We start from the raw sequence: 23,749 nt of genomic DNA, 5'->3' as shown, positions 1-23,749 counted from the left end.
TTACAGTAGGACAAAAAGCCTTAGGCATATTTGCCCGAAGTGCCAGATGATTGTTACAGAGTAAGTGCCTATGTGGAAGCCATTAACACGCAGAATCTGAAAGCATCTGGTTCAAGGATACAGCTATTTCAGTGTAACAGTGTCTTGTACTGTCTATCCAAATTATTATCCAAGTTCCTTAAATCTTCAAGGATCCGTCCTAAAGCTTAAACTGTCCCTACATTTCCGTGGGTACGCAGTTACAGTAATAGCACTCATTACCAAGACACTGATCTTACCCCCTATTTAACTATTGATACACCATGCTTGAAGGCACACAAGTTGAATAATTCTGAAGTTATTATGTGACCAGTAGCAGGATAATTTTCTACTTATCCCAACACTCTGTTATTCAACTAAGATGTCTAACCTTCAAGTCTGAAACCTGTTTATGGTCATCCTTCTCTATCCTCCCCTCCATTTCACAACCCCATGCAACAAGCCAAATACTGACAAACACTGTAATCTCAAGGATTTTAATAGCACTGGCCAATTGAGAACAGTAAAAAAAAGTAGAAACAAAGTAACAATAAAGGCAAAAATATCAAGAGAACATTGGAAGTATTCATTCCTGCTAGTCAAATGAGGTAGCAAGCTGATTTTTGGGGCTGAATTTATGGGCCTGAATTAATTTTTAATAATTTCTTCACAGCAGAGATTGTTTTTGCAGATTCATTAAAAAAGCTGCTTTCAGATGTATGTAAGGAAGGAAAAAGATAACTACCAGGTAACATTGAAGCCAATATTTGTTTTCTACTTGGGCTGATACCAAATTAAGGTAATTCTGCTTAAATCTGGTGTTCAAACAAGCAGAATGCTCCTCTGCTGAAGACAGGTTGTATTGCTGTAACTTAGGGAATACTTGCCCCAGGAATCTGATTAAATCAAAAATGTGTGGCTGCACATGGAATGTAGGCAAGACAACCAAAGAATGAAAACTGAAAACCTGCCAGTGGATCAGTTTGTAGCTGCTGTCCACTGGCACTAATTACACGATTGATGCCTGCAGAACTATCTGGTCTCCCAAGAGATGCAGTTCAGACTGTATCAGCGCCAATGGATCCCAACCACGACTGGGGCACTATTGTTGAAGTCAGTTCTACCTTAGGGCTGGACCTACAGCATACCAATTTACTTAGAAATGATCTTTTGACTTGAATGCCAGTTAGAGCAGGCATTTAACCGGGCAAAGAATCACCCCAAAAGAAAACAAAAAATTGCTGAGACCAAAGTTCCAGTCTATAGGTCACAGTTTATATAGACTGATTACAGTCTATAACTGGACTAAGGTAGAAAGATATTCTATTTCTTTTGCTTTCATATCACTTGAAATATTTAAAGTGCTATTTAGCAACATTTCTGGAAGCAGAAATCTGCAGTTTGAAGGTAACTTTTGCACTTAAAAGATGATTCATTATTAAAAACAGGTTTGTACCATCTTCAGTAACCAAAAAAAATTGCTATAAAAATAGAGATTTGAAAATAGACTGAATTCACATGTAGCAGGTACCATTTCTAGTGTAAAACTGGTTTAGTTTATGAAAAATATATTTCCTTAAAAAAAGCATAGGCTTACAGTATTATCACTAAGAAGATCCACAGAATTCCTTCAGTGTCTATTAAACATTATACCCTAGGCTTTTTGACAGGTGGATCCTGCAGGCTGAATTTAGGAATTTCACATGAAGAAGCAAAAGGAATTCTTTTGGCTGACACCTTCTTCCCAATTGTTTCAATCTGAAAGAGAAAACACATTTAACAAGTGAGTGAGTGTGGCAAGATAACAATCATGTCAACCTATGAGGAATCTATAAAGAGCATATTTTATGAACACTAGAGTAGCACAAGCCACAAAGCACAGTGTGCCCAAGGACAGTTTCTGTGACTGGAGTTGCAAAGAGTTTGTTGAAAAAACAAAACAACCAACCAGCCATCCTTTCACACGTGGCTGCTTTGCCTACTTAAAGCTGCATCTTGACAATCTGAACATCCATCTGCCTCACCTTACATAGAACTACCAATACAAATACCATAAAATGTTTCTGGATATTCTTAACATGTCGGTTCAGACTCCTTTTCCTAAAAATTTATACTAAATTAACATAGAAAAAGTTTTTTCCCTCTGTAATGCAGTAGGCTGTTTTTGAAGCAACACAGCTCTGAAAGGGTAAAGGCAGCCAACACTACAAGTGAAAGCATGTGACAAAGCCAACACACACAAGCCAGGTACGGCAAAATTCAAAGAGCAAGGCAAATTCCCCTAATTTCTAGTTCAGACTAATGTAAATCACTAAGGACAGAGCTTGTAGAAGACAAAACACTAACTAGTAGGACAGTTCAGACATTCAATAAATAAGCAGAACTGTAGCTTTCCTCTTAAGTAATGCAGGTCAAAAGCAAAGCTCCAAAAAACAAAATACTTCAACTATTCTATTTTAATAAAATTTTGATGAACGTATTCTAGGCAGATATCTGAGCTAACACTGGAGAGAGTTGTTTAAACAGTCAAGAGAGCTGTATGTACTGTATTTGCCCTTTAACAGCTTCAACTGCCTAGTTGAATGAATTTATACAAGCTGACTCACAAACAGTGTACATAACTGTAGCTTAAACAGGGAAAAATATCAAGAGAGAAATCCTACAGCCATTATGAGAGTAAGCACAGTACTCAGAAGTACAGGGAATGAAAAATAACTGAAACATGCATCTGATCTGGCTTGTAGATTTTGTTCTTATGGTATCTGGCTGAGATGCTTCTATCAGATTGTTCCAGGATTTGGTGACTTTAGTATTAGTCAAATTCCATCTATGCTGAAAGTGCTTCAAGCCCTTCAGTCAAGGCTTACTCTACTTTCCCTGCTTGAGACCTGAGCAGATTTTTTTTTCTCAAATCAGAAATTACTTTGCCTAAAATCACAGAGCTTCACGTTTGTATGTCCTGAATTAAGCTTCTACTGTGGAAACAGGTTATAATTGAAATGGTAGGTGTGTTCAAAGTTATTTAAACTCCAGTTGGAGAAAAAAATTTGGAACTACTCAAATTCATAGACTTAGATTGTATACAATGGAATTGCTTTTAGCATCTAATGTAGCTATTAGGCTGTCTAGTGAAACAACTTTTAACAAGGGAAGTTACAAGACTAGAGCCCTAAAAACTTAAATTTTGGGATTGTCCGTTTAAGACAAAATCCTTTTTATTATTTTATGCAGAGACTATAGGTCAATTGTTAGATGCCTTTGCAATGATATTCTGGATGAAAAATCTGGATAATAAACCTGGATGACCAATTGCATTCTGGTCAGCAAACTCACAAACTGCTTAAAAATTCAACAAGAATTTCATACAAGAAACACAAGTACAGTCTCTGATCTAGAAACTCTTTAAGCCACAGAAGACTTCAGAAGAAAAATTCCTAGGAGAAATATCACACAGATTAGAATTTGATATAGAATTAGCTATTAGCTTGGCAAAACACTTAGCTAAAAAGTTAAGCATTTGCTTCTGGGCCCTCTCTCTGGTGTAAACAAACACCATTGTTTGGATCTTCTGGCTAATCTTAATCAAACACAAAGGACTAAAAGGACTAATCAGTCATCTCCTCCAGCCTCCCATGTAATACTTGGGTGTTTCACTGACTATCTTCAGATACATCTTTGCATTCACTGCTTTCACCTCCAGTATCAGTCAGCTTTGTTACGCAAACTTCAGGGAGAAGAGTCCAAAACTTCCGTTAATAGTTTGTCCGAGTGAAGATCTCACTGCTGATACACATTTGTTACCCACATGACATCTTGTCCAGTGTTTAAGTCTCATGTCTCCAGTAAACCTGCTTATGTCTTTTGTGAGGAGCAAAAATGGTACTTACTGCTTACATTTACTTCTGCAGGAAGTGTGTTTTGCTATCCTGTTACTGTCAATTTCAAAAGCTTCTTTTTTTTTTTTTTGGTATTAAGATAAGATTCTAAGTAGGGGCTATGGCATAGGTTATAACATTCAAACTCAGCCCTTCTGCTGTGTGGTGGCAGCAAAGACTGCAGGTCTGGAAGAAACAGTGAAGGAGTTGGTTTTGGAGTCAAATATCATGCCTAGAATTAATTCAGGCATGAGATTTAGCAGTTTTTCACATTTACCTCCTAACTGTCCATTATTTATATATATGCTGTGCTGCAAAGAAGGGCAGAACAGCATTCAGATGTTGTATTTACGGTTGCACTCTGTGATCTCAGAAGTCTTTTCCAACCTAAATTCTAACGCAGGCTTATACTGCAGAATGTTGGTGGCATAGTCTGATGTAGCCTCAACTTTAAAAGAGCATCAGTCTGTGACAGCAGTAAGATAGCAGAGGAAGACAGCACTAGTGAACACTTAAGAACAGACAGGTGTACATTTAAATCCTCACCTGCAGAGGTTTTTTTTTCACTGAAGTCACTGAAGAGAGAGAGCAAGAGGGAAGAGAGAAGAAGGAAAGAAACATAAGAAGCATCACCCAGATGATTACCTGGAAGCCAATGACTTGTAGGTCATTGTGAAGATCATCTAGAACTCTCCTACCATCAAAGATGAATGCAGGCTTTAGCATTTTCTTATGAATACGTTCATAATCCAGCTCCTGTAAAGAGTAATTAAAGCAGATAGAATAAATAAGTAGCATAACACTCCCTCTTTTTTTCTTTATTTAAGACAACATTTACCTTAAACATGTCCCATTCAGTGCAAATCACAAGGGCATGGGCTCCATCACAGGCTTCATAGGGATCTTTACTGATAGTGACCAACCGAGACACTGTAGCAGAAGGAAAATAGTTTTATTCTGCACATGCCTTTACCACCAATCTGGCACATTTCTGGCAAATGAGTCTCCTTCCTTGCCCTACACAAACAAGTGGTTTCAAGTCACTCACCTAGAGATATTTTCTACCAGATACCACTTTGATTTTACTCATTTAAATGAAAGTAGCTCGTACCTGGGATCTGAGTAGTCACAGCACTTAAATATTTATTTCAAGTCAAGCATTCAAATCTAATGTATACATTAGATTTCTAATGTATAGAATTAGAAGATACTATGGAGTGCTCAAATGCCAACTCTCACGAAGGTCATTGTCTGTAGAACAGCAGCACATCACAGTTTCTATTTAACACTCAGTTCACACTGGGGAAGAGACACATGGCTCCCCAGGGGCTGCCTGAGCAGCTGCCTAGAGGAAAGCCTTCCCTTTCCCTGTAATTCAAGGGCATGTCAAATAGTGTACACTCTTCATTCTTCATCACAGCTCAGTTTGCTCCATTCTCTTCACCTCTAGAAACCTCATCTATTCTCCCCATTCATCAACTCCATTCCCCCTCTCCCCAGTAAAAAACCAGAAGTTCCACATACTCCCTACCTCTATAATCATAGGTGATTACTCTAAAGTGTTCTTGAATGTAAGGGAACAAAGTAATTTGGAAGTGATATGAGGGGAGGGAGAATACTCAATACTGCATTCTGGAATTACTTCTTTATTTTAGTTATGTAAGAAAGAACTAATACAAGATAGTACTTTGGACACAAAGAAACTATCAGAACAACTAGTCTCTCCTTCTGGACAGTCTTCTTTCTCTTCCTTTTAATTATGCGAAAATATAAAATTCTAGGCATCTATTCAAATGAGTATTTATTGAAAGAAAAATATACAATAGTTGAGAATTAGCATTTATCTACAAAAGCTATGGGGAAAGGAAGAAGAGTGAGAGTAATCCTCTGAGCTATAACAATTTTCTACTCAGTGTGACCAACAGCACAACGATGTCATGCTGAAAATGAACCTATAATATTTAAACAGACCCGCGTATATTGAGAATAGGATGCAAAGAGGAAATAAACCTTACATGAGCATTCTTACCTTGGTTATCTTCTGAGACACCCAGATGTGAGAGATCTAAGATGATTTGTTCCTTAGGTACTTTAGGGTCATAGATATGGAGCTTTGCTCCTTCATCCATTAAATACTTGCTAATGTAGATACTGGATGACTCTCTAGGGAAGAGAATCAATCAGTTAAGGAACCAGGTGGCATGTTCCAAGTAATGAAAGTTTTCAAGTATCATGATATGCAATACCAGAGCTTTTATATCAATTTTACATTAAATATCTTAGTGGCAACCATGCCAGCAGGAAATCTGTTATCTTGAGGGACACCCAGAAGAATAATATGAAGAAGTCTGTATCTCTTTTGCTGAATTATACAAGAGAGACAATAAGTCCAAGGACTCCTACAGACCAAAATTATAAAGGCCTAGAGTTTATAAGCTTTCCCCCCAAACTGCAGCTGAAGAGTTGTATCAAGTTTGACCTTTACAGGAAAACAGAATTAACCACTTCAGGAAACCAAGCTGAAACTTTGATTTCACAAAGCAATTTAGAACCAGCTGCAGAAGTGTTTGCATTCTTTTCTGTGGAGAATGGAAGGAGTCTGCTAAAATCTATCTTTGATTGTGTAAGTTAATAAGGACTAGAATGATCTGCAACTTCTGCATGATTCAGGTCTGTTGTAGAGGTCAAGAAACTGTTCTCACCCATTTAAGAAAGACTAATCTTTGTTACCCACCAATTCAGTCAAAAGAAACAAAGGGTCCCATATCCCACCTCTTAATACAATTCAGTGGGGGGCATTAGCTGCGTGGCTGGCGACAACTGTAGGGAATCCCTGCTGGTGGACTGAGCTTGCTTGCTTACCTTGTGTCCCCAGTATCCTTTTTGAAAGCAAACCCTAAAATAGCAATCTTCTTGTCAGTGACAGTATTGAACAAGCTGTCAATAATGCGGGAAGCAAATCTTCTTCTCTGATAATCATTCATGTCTATTACCTGAAATGATACAAGCCATGATGGTACAGAAGGGAGCCATTTTAAACTATAAACAGATTCTATTAACCATCAAGCCAAACTACCCACACATAAATTTAATAGAGGTTTAAAAGAGAGATTATCTGAATTATGATACTCAGTATCATAAGCAATCCAAAGATAAATTCAGTTAATTTACCAAATTCTGAGATAAATCCTATTTAATGAGTGAATTCTGATACACATACACACATCTTAACATGCATTATCTAGTTTAAAGACTAGGATTTTTTCCAGATTGCCTTTTTTTAAGAAAATTAAAACTTACTGCTTTCCACGTCTCTGCCTATTTCAGAACTAGGGTACTTGATGTCACATGGACATCCCATTGCCAGACCTACACTTTTTTACATGCCACATGTAACAACTGCAAGAATTAGCCTTTTAAATCCACACTAACAGATGCCAATACAGGAAACTTGTGTAATTCAACCACACTTAAATGGGTCACTTTCATTATTTTGTTATTACATTAAAGTGGGTTTGACCACCCATTGCTCCTGTTCTTTCCTCCAGCCTGCTTCACACTTGGATCTCCAGTTATCACATACAGAGGACACTGGACCACTGGTAAAATAGTAAAGGTACGTTCCCCCACCTTTTCAGTGTTTAAAGTGGATTGGAAAGAGCTACACAACCCTCTGGTTTTGAAACTTTTAGCCCAAATCAAGAATTAACAGGAGCAGCCTTTGAGACATAAGGTATAAACTATTCAGTAGAAGGATATTGGTGAACCACATTTATTTGAGGAAAAGAAATAAAAGCAGTGAGATTTATGCAACTCAACAGGGCAGTGACAGGCAATGAATGTACAGTTGACAAGGCAAGAGGAGTGTATTTCCTTCTGTAGGTAAATGTTCAAGGAATGAAGGTTTTGGTATTAGAGGGCCCTCCTCTCTCCAAAGGCCAGATAGAACAAAAGTTAGGATTCTGGGACTGCTCTGATCAGCATATCCTCCAGAATGTGCCTCTGGTCTGAGCTCTCCCACTGCCAAGAGTGCAGTGCTCAGGCCACAAAGAAGGGGCTCATACAGTTGCTTTTAAGGGTGCACAGGAGTGCACATTACATGACTTGAGCAGTGTGGGCTGGGGCAGACAGACTCCTGTGAGATGACAACAGGGCTCTGAGGAAGCGGAAGGTGCAGCTACAGGGCTGTAGTATGAGCATGGCATTTTACCTTACCCTAACTCTGCAGGCAGCTGTTCTTACTATCTGATCTGTCCACAGCTTAATAAGCCATACAGAAACACTGCAAAGAACACTGCTCTTGAAAGAGAGCATAAAAGCATCAAAAGCACTTTAACTGTCTTGTTTACAGTAACAATGCAAACTTTTAGGCTTTTGTTAAATAAACCTCCAGATAGAACAAACTAAGTGTTCCTATGCCTTTGGGTTGCCACAATACCAAGTAGCCTGCATTTTGAGAAGGGTCCTTGTGATCTCACAGGACAGAGCCAAACCAACTTGTTTCTTTCAAGACAGTATTAATTATTCCCTATCCATCAGATTATCAGTGAGCTAACATGGTTGGTTCCTGCAGCTCATGCTGCTCCAGGGACTGTCCGTTGTCTGCTCTCATCTTATAGTGAGTAAAAGCAGCAGCTCATAAAGCAAATGTCAGAACCTAGTGCTCCTCCTCTGCCCCGCTGTGCTGATGCATCCACATCCTACACTGAACCAAATCTCTCCTGGATGCTTGCACAAAGCTCATTCAGTTCATTAGTCTCTCTTCACTAATGGGATGCAGGCCTCTCCACCATGGACTAGGCTATCTTAATGAAATATATTTTTAGGGAAGATGTCAATCCAAACCTCTGAAGAGGCAAACAACATAAAACTCATGCCTTCCGTGTCCCAAGCAATTAATGTAAGAGTTATAGTTGCAAGCAAGTAACTAGGCTGCTGACTAGCCCCTGGCTGGAGGTTAAACTCTGAACAGGGCATCAAGAGCCACTGGACATCACAGGTAATGGAAGAAGCTGACAAAAGCCACAGATAGTACTTGGAGATGGCACAGTTTTACAGGCAGTTATGGGGGAATTATGAGTGAGATCCAGCCAAACTTCAGACACTTGGAAGGAAGTATTAGGGATCTCCTGGGGAGGAGAACCTTGCAAAGCCAACAAAGTCTAAATAACCCCATGAACAGCACCGTATGTCCATGATGACCTAGATAACAATATAACACTGGACTTCAGTACAGATGTGGCACAACTGACCAATGATGTACTAGTAATTATTTGCAGGTTGTTTCTTTGGCAGCAGACTGGGATAGAGAAGAGTGAAGGGAAAAAAGGCTAGCCAAAATGAAGATCAACAAAAGCAAAGCTGTAAATAAGGTAGGCAAATCAAGTACTTGGTATTCTGGGGGCATCTGCTGGGCAGCCTTATACTTGACCGTCACAGACAAATCAGCAAAAAACCAAAGGGGTTTTTTGACCATACCACACACCTCAAAGCTTCTCATTCAGGACTAGGAAGAAAGGTGAGGTGCTTTCACTGGTTAATAGGGAAATGCTTGCTAGTACAGGCTGAGTATTATTGCTGCACTGGAGCCAGGCCTGAGAGCATCCATAACTTCCCAACCATTCCTAACATTAAACCACGGAACAACAGCAACCATGTTTTTTTAAAAAATAGCAAGATCTGCTGAGTTCTTTCAGAGCTGTAGAAGTAGACCCTGAGGAAAAGATGAAAAGTTCTGAATTCAAAGTGGGCAGCAAACTGCAAGAGAAAGACAGGAGACACATGCTTGTACTTCACATTTCCTAGTGCTGCTTCTAGACAGCTTCCCAATCCATTTGACCCAGGTAATTAATTCACCCCAAAAAAGCCTAAGTATCCGTAATTATCAAATAGCAGCATTAGGCTGAGTACCCTAAAATGTAAAGATGACCAGAACTAAGTCATCTGCTCCTTAGAGCTGAAACAGTTTGTGTGGAAAACCTTAAAAGCTCAATGCCTGAAAGCTGAGTGCTGAAGAAACACCACCCTCTGAAAAAATTGGTGAGGAACTTGTACCTGTTGCCAGTAGCGAGCTACCTCAGGTAAGTTCAGTGCCTCACAGAGGTACACTAAATTCAAGACATCCTTCTGAAAACAGCTACCTCCAAACCCTGAAAGAGAAAGCAGTTATTTTACAGGTGACTAAGGTACTGATCCAAGACAATCTGTGGAATCAAGTAGCTTTTGGCAATCATTGGCATCGTCAGCATTATAATTTTTCCCTGTATTTCACTGCTAGCAAATGAAAAAACTTAATATCTTAAAATCCAACTCCTGGACCTACTTACTTTGTCAATTACAGAAGGCTTAATTATACTTCATGTTCCATTGAAATCAATAGAAGTTTTAACACAGAAACCTGAACCTGTGTGAGAAAAAGCAACTATGGGCTACTATTACAAGTAGGCAGACAAGCTCCTGGGCCTGTTGTCCCCCCACCTCAAGATCTGGACTAACACGTCTCAAAAGGAGTGTGTTAAGATTAGGTTCCTTCCTCCTGCATCCCCAAATGGATATCTAATCATTGCCAAGAACCAAAGATCACCATAGCTGACCAAGGGAAAACTGAGACAATTAGAGGGATCCTTAAACTAGAACTTTGCTCAGCAAGCAGAGTCCCAGAAACAACACAGTGGAGAAGGAATTGTAACAACATAGTAGGAATTTTGGTAATGCATTTGCTATCTATTTTTCACTCTTGCATAGACTCTAGGATAGGTTATATTTAATAAGGTTATTTTAAAGTCACACTTTCTAGCATAAAATCATACAGACGGCCTTTAGTCTTGTTCTGAAGTTTGAAAGTTTGATGTACTGATCACCACTTTATCACATTTTACTCTCTCATAAATCTAATCCAGAAACGACTGTATGTGGCACTTAGTGCTATGGCCTAGTTGACAAGGTCATGATTGATCAAAGGTTGGACTCAATCTTTGAGGTCTTTCCAACCTTATGATCCTATGAATTCATCCTACAAATTACAAGCTGCCATGACACATTCTGAGCTAGAGGTATTCCCTCCCTCAGCACACTGGCAGCAGCTCCCAAACAAAATTGCAGCAGTTGCAATCAGGAAGACATCTTGGAGAGCACTGTCATCAGTGATGCCTCAGAAAAATAAAGCTGCAGCTTTTCTTTCCAGTGTCACAGGCAGGATAAACCATGCACTCTGAGCTCTCCAGTTTCAGGTTGCTGGGTCTGCAGCAACCTCAATTCTACATACTTTACCAAAAAATGGATTTATACTAGTATTCTACAGCAGTATTTTCATATATTGAGTACTTCTAATGCTGTAGAAGATTTTAGAGAATCAGATTAACTTCAAAACACTACTATTGCACTATTAAACAGAAGCCCAATGGGGAAAAAGAAAGGAGGATTTTTTCATTTACCAACACTGGCTTTGAGAAATTTATTTCCAATTCTTTGGTCTGTTCCAATAGCTCTTGCTACTTCTTCAACATCTGCTCCTGTAGCTTCACACAGAGCACTGATTGAGTTAATGCTGCTGATTCTTTGGGCAAGAAAAGCATTAGCTGCCTGTAAATAAAAAGCATAGTAAAGAACTTCAGTTTTCCAGAAACCAAGATGTCCACAGACCAAAGGGAGCTGCTACTGAAAGGATTACTTCAGTACCTATGCAACTCTGTTGACATACAAAAGGGTAACATAAGTAGTTTAATACAGAGATGCCAGTTAATATGATTTAAGCAAACCAAGAAAATGCTTAACTTGCAGAGTTTGAATCATTTTATTATGGTAATCAGTTTCTATAGCACTGGAGGTTTGCTCTTAGTAATAAATAACAGCAATAAAAGTGAGAAAAGGACTTTACAGAAAGTTGGTATCATCTATTAACTAGGTCAGCTGAGAACTGGAAAAGATCAATATCCTTTGACACGTGCATTGGGTCCCCCCAACCTCACCTGTCTTTCCTAGTTGCATCACTCAGTGTCAACAAAATTCTGCTTCTGAGCTTTGTCTCATACCCTTGCCCATTGCAGACCACAGCAGTGAGTAACACTAACCAGTTTAGAAAGTTCTGATGACCAGGTATTGGTTGTAAGGATTTTTTCTTTGGGCACCCAGTGCTCATAAACAGCACACAGAGCACGGACAGCTTTCTGTCCCTCTGGAGAGTCATCTCCACCGATAAGCACTCTGTCCGGGTTCTTCAGGTCCTTGATGGCTGTTCCTTCAGCAAGGAACTCTGGGTTAGACAGCACCTGCACATACAGGAAAAAAAGAACAACAAATAAAAGCCAAAACCAATAGCCAGCCTTTAAATACACAACTCAAAGATTATGTTTACCTGCAAATCCAAGTTAGGCTTAGTATTGGCATCAAATATTCGACGAATGCTCTCCGCAGCACGTACTGGAACTGTACTTTTCTCAGTGACAATTTTATAGCCATTTGAATTCTGTACAATTCTTCTAGCACAAGCTTCAATGTATTTCAGATCAGCTGCTCGGCCTTTTCCCATCCCATAGGTCTTTGTTGGTGTATTAACCTAATTACAAACAGATGAAAGGGGAAGAAATGTTCCAGGTCAGTATCTCTTGTGTTAAGAGGCAAGGTGAAATTGTTAAGACTGACGGACATTTTCCTTCTCACAGGAAGGAAAATGCTTCTACCCCAGAATTATTCTGGTTACCACATCAGATGAAGAGCTATTAGCTGTCTCAATTACCCATTTTGTTTTCTATGGAAAGCTCACTGGCCTCTATTCAAATAGGATTTAAACAAGGGCAAGTCATAGCAGCTCTGCAGGCCTTGGTGAAACAATCCTTATTCTGGAAACACCAGTAATTTCTTCATGATTATGGCCAGCCACTTTTTGCTACCTGTCCCATGCTAGGAGTGCAAAAGCTCACATAAGAATCTTGTGGCCAGTGAGGCAACTATAGTTTAAACTCACTTTGCAATGAAACCTAAGTGTAGGGCTGATGAAAATTAGTATACTGATGTACACAGAAAAGGCAACATGAGGGAAAACACGTTGTTTAGATTAAGACAGAGAGTCCTTTTCATTACAAATGGAAAGAAGAAATGCCAACAATGTGTAAAACACAACAGCTTGTTTTGAACCAAAGACAGGTGGCAATATATGGGCTGTATTAGTGGCAGTCATCCAGCCACATAGCATTCATTTTAGACCTAATGAATGAAGAAAAATACTCTCAGAAAGGGAGCTCCATACTACAGTGCCCTAACAAAGAAGGGATCTCAAGAAAAAAGGACTTAAACAACTCAACTGTGGCCTACCAAGACAAATAGCAATCAGTTCTTTTGCATTCTGCATTAGTAACAACCTCTAGATCACAAAAGGTTCATTTTTGACTGAATCCTTTTTCTAGTGGTGTCAATAGCGTTCAAATATTAAAGCCACCCCCACTTCCACTAATACACCTTTTTTAAAAGCTTCTAGAAATAGTTCAACTTCATAACTGAATAACGAGCCTATGATTTTGCATATCTGTCTAGGAATTTTATCATTATTATCAAGGTCCCATAGATTTCATCAGTACACTGCAATGACAGAGCTGCACTACATTCTGCTCTGACTTCGTACACCTAACCAAGTTAAACATCAACATTACCATTCTGACTTAGAACCTCTTCATTTGTCAAAGGTGCTACTGGCTAGAAGAAAAACAAATAAAAAGCTTACTTAACACTTTTCCCACAGTACACAGAAAGACAAGGAGAAATCTGACACAATGACATTGCTAAGTGAATCTACATGACAAAACAAAGGCATCTTCCTAGAAAAAAAGCAACATAATGATTTGATAAGAAAAAAAAAAATAAGCACAACCACCTTCTCCCCCTAAACTTACAGAAATAAATACAAGATCAGCTTCTCTAATGGCATCATCAATACTGGTGGAAAAGAAGAGGTTTTTGCCTCGACAGGATTCTACTACTTCTTGTAACCCTGGCTGGAAAAAAAAGCAGAAAAAAACCAGTTAATGCAGTTAACTTAAGGTTAATGCAGTTAGAAGAGCAGCAAACTCTATGCCCAAACAGCATATCATTTCAGATATAGAAAGATTTTCTTTTCTCCCCCCATCAATGCAGCATGTTTTCAGTCTGACTGAAGTAAAGCTTCTGAGGATTTACACAGTGGAAAAAGTTAAGCTCTTCCTTATTCAAAAGGCTAAAAATGCTGTCCTGAGACTTTCAGCCACACTGAATTGCTTATTGCACAACCAGATTTTAGTTTTCAGTTATTCCCATGCTCAGTTCTACTACCATGAGAAGCAATTAAAGAAATACCCATAGAGTGATATTAAGTAGATTCAAGAAGAAGTCTTACAAACAAACAACAAAGGCTACAAGCAAAAGAGGTGGTCCCAACTCTCCTTTTCCCTCTTTCCATGATCTCCCCAATCTCAGACCTAAAACTACTTCAGCACAAAAAAACACCCCACAAAGAAATCTTCCACCAAGTAAGCAAGCCCAGATACAGTGAAAGATAGGTAGCAGAGACAGACAAGAAATCAAGACCACTCCTTTTAGCAACCACCCATCTTTGGGCCAGATTAAACTTATCATGGAACCACTCCCACAGTATGAAAGAATCACAACAGCCATAATATGATGAAATTCTTTCCAGAGACACATACTGTGCTGTAACACTTTCCTTTCCCTTAACACTTTCACTGAGACAACAGAAGCAGGAGGTCACATACAAATGAGCAGTGCTCTGTATTAGAATGGTCTAAAAAAAATTTAACCAAGATGTAGTTGTCACAGATAAAAGAAGCTTTTACTTTTTGTTGGAATAGTCAGTCATGCACTTTCACGTGGCAATCCAATCTCCAATGTGAGACACCTATCATGACCTTAGATATTTGAGTAAACACCAGAAAGGCAAAGGTTCACTAGATGGAGAGAAGAAAACAAAGCAGAAGCTTTCTTACGCAAGACATTTTTACTGTCTCATTTTATATCAAATACCACCCACTTAGAAGAAAAACAAAGGTCAGAACAGGCAAAATAACATGTGTTACAACCCACTGAATATTCCAACTATGGTCTGACAATGGGATGTAAATAGAAAGGCAGCCCAATAATTAACTTCTGACACTGTAAAGAAAAAAACCAACCAAAAAAAAATACAAAAACCTCACTGTGCAATGACTCAATTTTACAACTGTCTGAACTAACTCTTGGCAGTTTTTGTACATTCTTTGTAAGCAAAGGACACCATTCCAGGAAACAGATGTTACAAGTTTGGGGTTTTTTTTAAAAAAAAAAAAACCAACAAAAAACATGCCAAGGCAAGCTCGACTTCAGCTCATTCAGTCTAAGTGTTAAGAGAAAACAAAGTACTTGCTTTCATAAAATTTATTCATGTCTCACCTGCTAATCTGAACATTATACACAGTTTCTTTTGAATTTATTTGACAAAGGAGGTCTATTCATCTTGACTTAGTCACAGTATAGCTTTGGTTTTAAGAGGGAAGAAGACTTCTTATAGCAAAAGAGCAACTGTTAGTACCAGTCAGATGCCTTGTCTTTGGGAGATGAGTGAAGACAAGTTTTCACTCCTATTAAAGAACTCAAATCTATAAAAACTGTGTTTCATGAAAGAATGAAGGAAAGAAAAAGAGACCTATTTTTTTATGATGAAAAAGAGTGGAAAACAACAAATGCTAAGCGAAGCAAAACAGAAAAATGCTTTATGTATTTTCAAATTAAAGTAATTCTGTAATGAAGGAGTGACAGTGTGGTACATTTATTTGGCCTAGTCTTCCCAGGTCAGACTGAAGATTTATGGTACGGCTGAATCAGAAACATGACTGTCCCCATCTTTCCATATAGTTAAAGCTGGGCAGCACAGATTGGATTTTGGCAGTATTCAGAATGCAAATAAAGCTTACAGCTCAGTATTACACATTTATACTGTGCTACAACACAGCAGGTAATATCTGCAACTGAGCAAGAGGACTATGTTATGATCAAATCACATCCCAAAAGAAAGTCAGCATGATTTAGCACAATTCACTATATATAGAATTACATTTTCCTTATTAGGCCCTCCATATATATAGAATTACATTTTCATTATTAGGCTCTTCATATAATCATTAATACACATCTGCATCAGCTGCATTAAGTTATTTCAAAAATCTGGTTTAATGAGCAGTAGTGACAAGCAGCTGTTCCAGAATACTCTTTTTGAAGGACATCGCTACTGTGCTAAGCTTGATAAGCTTCAGAAATGGGCTATGGGGAAATGCCATGTAGTGGGTGGCAAGCAAAGGCAACGCTGTCTGGAAGAAGAGACAACAGTGGTGTTTACCTCGTAGATTGGGAGAGTGTCTGAATTCCAGGCATTGATTCTGGCCTCATTGACGTCCACAACAGTAACTTTGATACTGGGGCACATTTGTGCAATAACACTACAGGTTGGCCCACCAACATAACCAGCACCAATGCAGCAAATCTTCTTAATTTCAAACATGATTGCTCTAATAAGAGGAGGGGGAAATGGAAAATCAGGAGTTACAAATTAAAATACCGGCCAACAATTCAAGGAAAACAAAGAGCATTTGCGATTTCAGATTTTATTATGCTGCGGCCCACAGAAACGTTTTCTTACGGCTGATCTCTGGAAATGAACTGCTACTCCTCTCTCCAACCCGGGAAGGCTTTGGAGTCTGCCCCTCTCCGGAGCGCCAGCATACACAGACCATGAAGGAAGCGCTTCTGGGGTCGCTTTGAGTCCTGACACCATAAACACCACCCTCGGGCCGAGGAATTGCTGATGCCACGGCAGTCCCGGGCACGAGCAGCGCCCGCCGCTGCAGACAGCGCTCGGCGAGGACCGGCGCGGCCCCAGGCTGCGGCCCCAGGCTGCGGCCCCAGCCGCGCCGGGACCCCCGGCCGCACCCTGCCCCTGGAGCCCCTCGGCCGGGAAAGGGAGGCCGCAGCTCCCGCCTCCTCCCCGAAGAAGGGTGCGGGCCGAGCTGACCGCGCTCCCCCTGGGCCGGGCCGACCCCGCGGGCTCCATCCCCGGGAGCACAGCGGGAAGGGAGCGGCTCTCCGGCCGCGGCCGGCCCCGCGCTCCGGGCGGGAAGGGCCCCCCGGGACGACAGCGGAGGGACTCGCCGCCGGCACCGCAGCACGGAGACTTACCGCGGGCAGGCAGGCGCGGTCCGGCGCCGTGGATCGAGCGGGAGCGCTGCGGCGGGGATGCGCGGCGGGGATGCTCAGGGAGGATGCGCGCCGAGCTCAACGCGACGCTCCGCTGTGAGGGGAGCGGCAGCGGCGGCGGCCGCTATTTAAAGGGCCGCGGCGGGCCCGAGGCGGCTGCTTCATGGCGAGGACGGTGAGTGGGGCCGTCCCGCCTCCTCCTTCCCCCGGGGGCGGAGAACGGCGCCGGCCCGCCCGCCCCGCGATCCCCGCCCGCCCGCCCCGCGATCCCCGCCCGCCCCGCGATCCCCGCCCGCCGCGGTGCCGGCGAATGGCCGCGGGACACCTCGGGCGGGCCCGGCCCCGCCAGGGCGCGGGCGGCTGAGGGGCCGCAGGGCCCCCGGGCACGGCTGGGAGCTCCGGGCCTGGTCGGGGCTGCTCCGCTGAACTGCTCCTGTCTTCTGCCTCAGGGTATTTTTGTAAGAGAATGTACTTGTGGTGGTTGAATATGGACGTGAATAATTTTTTTGTCCTTCAGCTATGGTTACTGTGAAGTAAAGAAGGCGGTGTTCATTCTCTTTCCTGTACCGTAGCACCATCTCAACAAAGAGAAGTGAAGGGAAACGTGGATAGGTTACAGCAAAGTTCATTGTTTAAAGTCCAGGCTGTGAACATTGCCCAGAGGAAGGAAAAAAAACGAGCTTGCATTCTTGTCCTTGTAACCTGGGCACTGCCCAGGGACCTCTTGCCTAGCAGTATTAAAGTTCTCAGATATTGATCCTGCCTTTTATATAAACATGGTATGATATTATTATACTGCATCTGGCTTTGGGAGCAGAAAGATTGTGAGAAATCTGCAGTCTTTTCTTCTCCAGTACATTTAAATTCACTTACAGTGCCTCACCTAGAAGCTGGGTGTGGGATTTTGCTCCATCTGCAATATTGTAGTGATTTATGTTTTAAACAGATTACAATTTCTATGTTAAATGTTGCCAGACTAGGTGGATAATACATGCACATTCTTATCAAAGCCACTAAAGAATTGCCTTGTTCTTATGTGGCATTTTCAGCCATAGCTGTTAAAATATATTTTTAAAAATTGAATCATTATTTCTGTTCTATATTTTACCCTGTTATTACTTTAGAGGATCTGATCTTTCCCTAGAAGAATCTCTACCTACTTGAGAGAGTGCATACTGTAATCAGGTCCTTTAGAAATGCCTGTAAAATATATGTGTTTCTAGTGAAAGAGCCTACTGAGGTTTGCAGTCAGTGCAGGATCCTGGCACAGTCAGGGGTGTTAGCCAAAGAACCGCCTGGCGAAGGCGCAGGGTTCACTGTGTTTATTCTGAAGTAAAAACAAGTCATACCTTTCCTCATTGCTTATTGGCACAGATGTCTCAGTTCTGAACACATCTGGGTTTTTTTTTCCAGGGAAACCTAAGCCAAGCAAATAGAAGCTCAGTGAGTGACTCAGAAGTCAGTCTCACTTATACCATCCTTATCAAACCCCTGTCAATCTCCTTAGGTCTCAGAATAGCCATGAATCCATACATTTGTACTGCAAGTGTTGTCTAGTCTTCTGTACCAGTCAGAGCCAAACCCACTTTGGGTCCTTTAAGTGGTCCCCCGGGGGTGTGTCTGGCACACAAGAGTGGATTTTCGAGAAACAGGAGGGGTACAGTGGTTGTGTGCAAGGCCAGGTGTGTGTGAGAAGGACTTCCCTCTACCTGCTAGTGTATGTGTGGGTAGTTAGGAGTTCATTAGAGTCAGCTAATACGTCTCAGTTACTGGGTTTGCTAAGAATGAGGGCAAGAGCTTCAGAGCCTTTCTCGGCTGGGGTGGTTCAGGCATACTTACCTCAGGAGAGTGCTGTGTCCTGAGGATTATAAAGAAACATGGGGATCTAACTCTCCACCTGCATCTATGCTACTTTGCCAAGGAGCTTCAAAGGGAGTATTTTTTGGATCTGGTAATCATGGCCCTTTCCTGGGAGCAGAAAGGTCTTGGCTGTAGTCTATTGTTTGAGAGCTGTTTCAAATGTCTGAACAGCCCTTGGAATAGGCAATGGACCCCAGTCCCTTTTCTTGTAGCAAAGGACCTTCACTTAGAGACAGTCACACACACCCCTGCCTGGGATGTGGATCTTGAATTCTGTCTTGCAAACAGCACAACTTAACCTGATAGGTTGGACTGCATGATCTTGGAGGTCTTTTCCAACCTAAGTGATTCTGTGAAAGGATGATGAGGGCTGCTTTTGTTTCCCTACAGCCTACACTCTGGTGGTGAGGGCACTGCTGGCAGATTAAAAAATGCAGGGCTCAAAGGCATTGCAATGAAAATGGTGTGAAGTTTGGGTCTCCCCTCTTCTTGCAGAAAAAAATCTGAATTATTGGGTGGGATCTTCTTGGTTTTTCCATTCAGGCAGACCCATCATTTACCAGGATGTAGAATTTTTTACAACAGCGTGCAGGGGCAAGAAAGCTTATGTAAGGCTGCTGCAAAGCAGATGAGGCTGGTCCACTGCTGGCCACTTTCTAAAATAAAAGTTGTGAGTTCTGCTCTGGTTTTTTGGAAGGCTCACTGTAGACTGTGAATACTTTTGCAGTGCAGGAAAGTAACCTAAATAACAGGAGGAATGGGATTTCAGGTGTATGTTTTTCTTTAGCATTGGCAATTGACTAGGTCAGGTGAATCCCTCTTCCAGCATACTGGGGAGTAGGTTTCAGGCCACACCTCTGCCTTTCCAGAAACCACTGAGCAAAGGGTGATCTGAATGCCAAAGGTGGGAGGAGGGGCCACTCTTCACCTCCCATGTACAAGCTGTTCCATTATGGAAGGGAGGAATCATGATTTATGAAGGATTAAGGGGATGAGGGAGAGAGGGAAGACAAAGAGCAAGTGAGTGCATGATTGCATAATCTCCTGGCTGGCACCCTGATGTTGGAGGTTAGAGGAAAAGCCAGCAAGGAACCCTGGCTATTAAAGAAGTTTCCATCCTATCTGAGGAGTCTTTAATGTCAGACCGATTGCCAACCAGATTTAGCTGATCATTAACTAAAGGCAGCTGAGTTTGTGTAATCATTTCTGACACTAACATCTGACACAGATTCAACAAGCACCGTTGTCTGTCAAGCCTTTCTTTAACTTTTGAGATAGCATAACTGGGAGGCAACCCCACCTGTAACCAGGAAATCTGAGGCACTCGGCAACAGTCCCAGGCTGAGGCACAAAAGTGCCCAGAAGATCAGTTGGATCAGTGTTTGAATCCATGCTTTGTATTTTACAGTGCTAAGAGGAAGGAAGGAGATGCAGCTAAAGAGATTATTCAGGACATATGGGACTGGGCAGGTGTGTTGAAAAGGCTCCAACAGCTGCAAAAAGCAGCCATACGCCATTTTTGAACACAGGCAGACGAGAACCCAAGCTCTGCGTGTTCTCAGAGCCAACACTGGGCTGCTACATGAGACATTATCTGCTTGGCAAGTCCCTACTTACACCCTCTCCTCATCTCCATCTCTCTGGCTCACCAGAACTTTGACATTGCTAAACAGTCTGACAGTTTGCCCAAACATCTTATGATTAATCTAATACAGTATTTTTTTTACTGGTGACAACCAGCCTCTCAAACTGCAATTATTGGTAAAATCTGTTGCAAAATGCAGTGAATTTCTGGTCAGGTTCAACATGCCTGTTTGCATAGGGCATGGAACATCTGGACAGTAACTTCATCAGGACTCATGTACAACATCGCCATATAAATAAAACCCCAAAGCCATGCAAGATTAAAACTTCTAAAAGTTGGGGGAAGGCCACCGTGAAAACTGATGAAAACATCCTGTCAAACCCCATTCTTTAAGTTACTGCACAACAATGTTTTGTTTTCAAGTATATGACCTTCCTCTCATTAGATTATTTAAAGCTCTCAGTGTACACAGAAATTATTCACACTTCCTTCCAGGCATGATTGCATTTGATGGCCTTATCTGTTGTTTTGTAAATGTCTCTTTTTTTTTCATTCTCTTCTGATGTTTTTCTGGGAACCATACACTTCATACTAGACATCAAAGCTGTTCCTCCAGAAGCAGTGCTGTGGGCAGCAGCATTGCTTTTCCGAACGCAGGGCATACTGCAGCTCCCACCAGGAGAGCCATTTCAGGCTAACAGGCATCTCAACAAAACAGTAAGGAAATACTACACGCTAAAACTAATGCAACGGAAGTGAGAGCAGCAAAATAAGGCACTGCTTTTCATCACTGCCTCATTGGAGAGAAATCGTCTTGTAGCATCCCTTCTTTAAAGGGTTTTACTCAGCTGAGCTGTCCCGTTGCCGTAACAGTTATTTGCATAAAATAACGTGAAGATTTGATCCACCCTCACAGTATAGCTAAAAGCTAATTTGGCTTAATCTCTTCCCCTTACATACTGAAGCCCAACACAAGCATACAGCAGGAGGGGGTGGCAGAGACGAGATGCATTTGTGATTCAAATTGAAAGCAATATTCAATGAAGTGGGGGAATGATTATTTGGATTTTCAGTTTCAAACAAGACTGCATGAAATCACATGGGGAGTTGAAGAAACCAAATTTTTACTCATCATCACAAGAAAGCAGATTTTGGTGCATTACATGCAGTGTTTGGTGTAGTGCCAGTCCTGTGGAGGCTTCTCTGGGTTGTTTTCTTGCTAATCATATTTATCTTATCATTTATCATTTCAAGTTCTGCCCTAAATGGAACACCTTTTTTAAGATTTGCTTTTTATATCAAACCAATGGCTGTGACCTTCAGAATGTTGTACAGTGGTGGGGTTTTTGATTGGTCTGCTTAAGGAAACATATTTTCTCATCTCTAGGATCTTCTACTACATTTTAAGGACATTTTAAAGATAGTTTTTGCAGCAAAAGAAATTAATTTTAAACCAGTTATAAGTCTGAAAACCACATAGTCACAAACATTATTCCTCTGTTTCATCATTTATAGCTTGGAAGATGTAACAACAAAACCCATAAAATGCAAAAGAATTTTTTTTTAAACCTTGCTACATGTGATCTTTCATTACAAATTACTGCTTTATTTTCAATTAATATTTTATTAAACATTTTACAGTAACACTTTCCATAAAATCAGTAAGAGTTTCTGAAACCTTTAAAAAGCTGTATGTATATGATGAATTAATATGTATTGCCAAATATTGAAGCACATTTGTTTCAGACACCCCCTCTGGCCAATGCTCTGACCTGCAGATGTTAAAAAGGCGATGTGGAAGCCAGACTCTTCTAGCTATTATATTTAACTACAACGTGTTTGCTATGGGAGTTCGCAATTTTGATACAAGTGTTCAGTTACTTTTCTTATATGAAAAGACAAATCTTCAGCTACTGTTGCCTGGAAGTTGGTAAGAGTTGTGTTGTTTTACAAGTGAGGATGTGGTTCAGTATGGAATATTCTGCCTCTTCCCCCACCCCAAGGTCCAGATCTCTGCAGTGAATGGCACTGTAGGCCATTGCCTGATACGAACAACTAAGGAGAAGGAGAAAAGGATTTAAGTAGTCCATTTTTGCAAGGGATCCACTTAATGCAATATTTTGCTGCAAGGATTTGGTGTATTTTTCCCAAACATTCTAGATAGGATAATTTTTTTTTCAGGCTTTGGGGCAGAGTAATCTCAAATTATATGGTGATCTTGAACAGCTAGGCCTTGTACAGACCCATTCAACAATGTGAATTTAGATTTGTGGCAATTTCCTTTCTGCAGTGCTTTCTCAAGGCATTTGCATCCTTGGCAAGCATTTCAACAAGTGTACTTAGAAGTTTAACTTTAGTTTTAGGGGTTATTTATGATATCATGTCTGAGTAAAAGGGTAAATCTTGATGAATAGACATTAATGATTGCTGATTGCTGATTAAGATCTTGTACTTTCTAGATCACCTCAAGTGCCTAAAACATTTGTTACTTGCTGTTCTTCTTCTTCTTCTTTGATTTTGTTTCTGATTCACTGGTATTTATTGCCACTATCTCTGGATAGCTGTGTATTATTTTAAACCCTGGTTCTCCTTTTCTTTCTCAGATTAACACAGGAATCCCTAACAAGGCATCTGAGTTGCTGTTGAGGCAGTGCTCAGAATTTTGTGCTGTTTCTGGAGGAAGAAGAGTGCTGCACTTCATGGGAACAGTAAGGAAGCAGCAGGTCTCTACTACTCCTACGTGCTGTCTTAGATCCATTGCAGCATCTTCCTACCTCAGAGCAGCTCTGGGTCCAACACTGCCAAGATCTAGAACTAGAAAATAGACTGCAAATCCAAAAATAGTAGGATCTGATCTAAAACAAAGTAACATAATCAGCATATTTGTCACTACTTTTCTTACTGTATTATTTCTGACTTCCTAGGTTGCCTAACTACTTTGAAGAGCAAAAGGCAGACACATCCATGTTGGTCATCAAAGTATCTCAAACCTTGGAAATGGCTTTTTATTTGTTCTGACTTGTGTGAGATACATACAGAAGACAAACGTCCATTTGAAAAGTTAGAATTTACATTTTAAAAGTTACACAGGTGACACTATTTTTACTGATATTTATTTTTAGATGATTTCAAATTACCTTAGAAATTGATAGGTTGGTGCAGTCCTATATCTTATACAAAAACTAAAAGACAAAGACAAAAG

The 23,749-nt window shown here is 40.8% G+C and overlaps 1 protein-coding gene across 1 annotated transcript; it reads right to left on the bottom strand.

The window, feature by feature from the left end:
- Positions 1-499: 499 nt before the first annotated feature.
- UGDH (UDP-glucose 6-dehydrogenase) lies at positions 500-17,220 on the bottom strand. The gene is made up of 12 exons (XM_069014250.1): positions 17,085-17,220; positions 16,249-16,417; positions 13,778-13,879; positions 12,247-12,447; positions 11,963-12,160; positions 11,327-11,474; positions 9,948-10,042; positions 6,756-6,886; positions 5,923-6,056; positions 4,732-4,823; positions 4,539-4,649; positions 500-1,776 (listed from the first exon to the last, which is right to left on the bottom strand). Exons 2-12 carry the CDS (start codon positions 16,408-16,410, stop codon positions 1,666-1,668), a joined length of 1,485 nt encoding a protein of 494 aa, XP_068870351.1. The 5' UTR covers positions 16,411-16,417; positions 17,085-17,220; the 3' UTR covers positions 500-1,665.
- Positions 17,221-23,749: the final 6,529 nt, after the last annotated feature.

The sequence above is a fragment of the Aphelocoma coerulescens genome, chromosome 4, assembly GCF_041296385.1.
Source record: "Aphelocoma coerulescens isolate FSJ_1873_10779 chromosome 4, UR_Acoe_1.0, whole genome shotgun sequence".
NCBI lineage: Eukaryota > Metazoa > Chordata > Aves > Passeriformes > Corvidae > Aphelocoma > Aphelocoma coerulescens.
Note: the sequence above shows the minus strand (reverse complement) of the source record. Positions and strands in the feature narration are given on the sequence as shown.

Bases quoted from the DNA above. Each gene is read 5' to 3' on its own strand.
- UGDH (XM_069014250.1), bottom strand. From the start codon at position 16,410: ATGTTTGAAATTAAGAAGATTTGCTGCATTGGTGCTGGTTATGTTGGT. The intron at 10,043-11,326 runs GTAAATGAAAAA...TTTCTCTTTCAG, and splicing joins ATTTCTCAAAGCCAGTGTTG to GGTTTGGAGGTAGCTGTTTT. The intron at 4,824-5,922 runs GTAAGAATGCTC...CTTCTGCTACAG, and splicing joins TGTCTCAGAAGATAACCAAG to TGTCTCGGTTGGTCACTATC.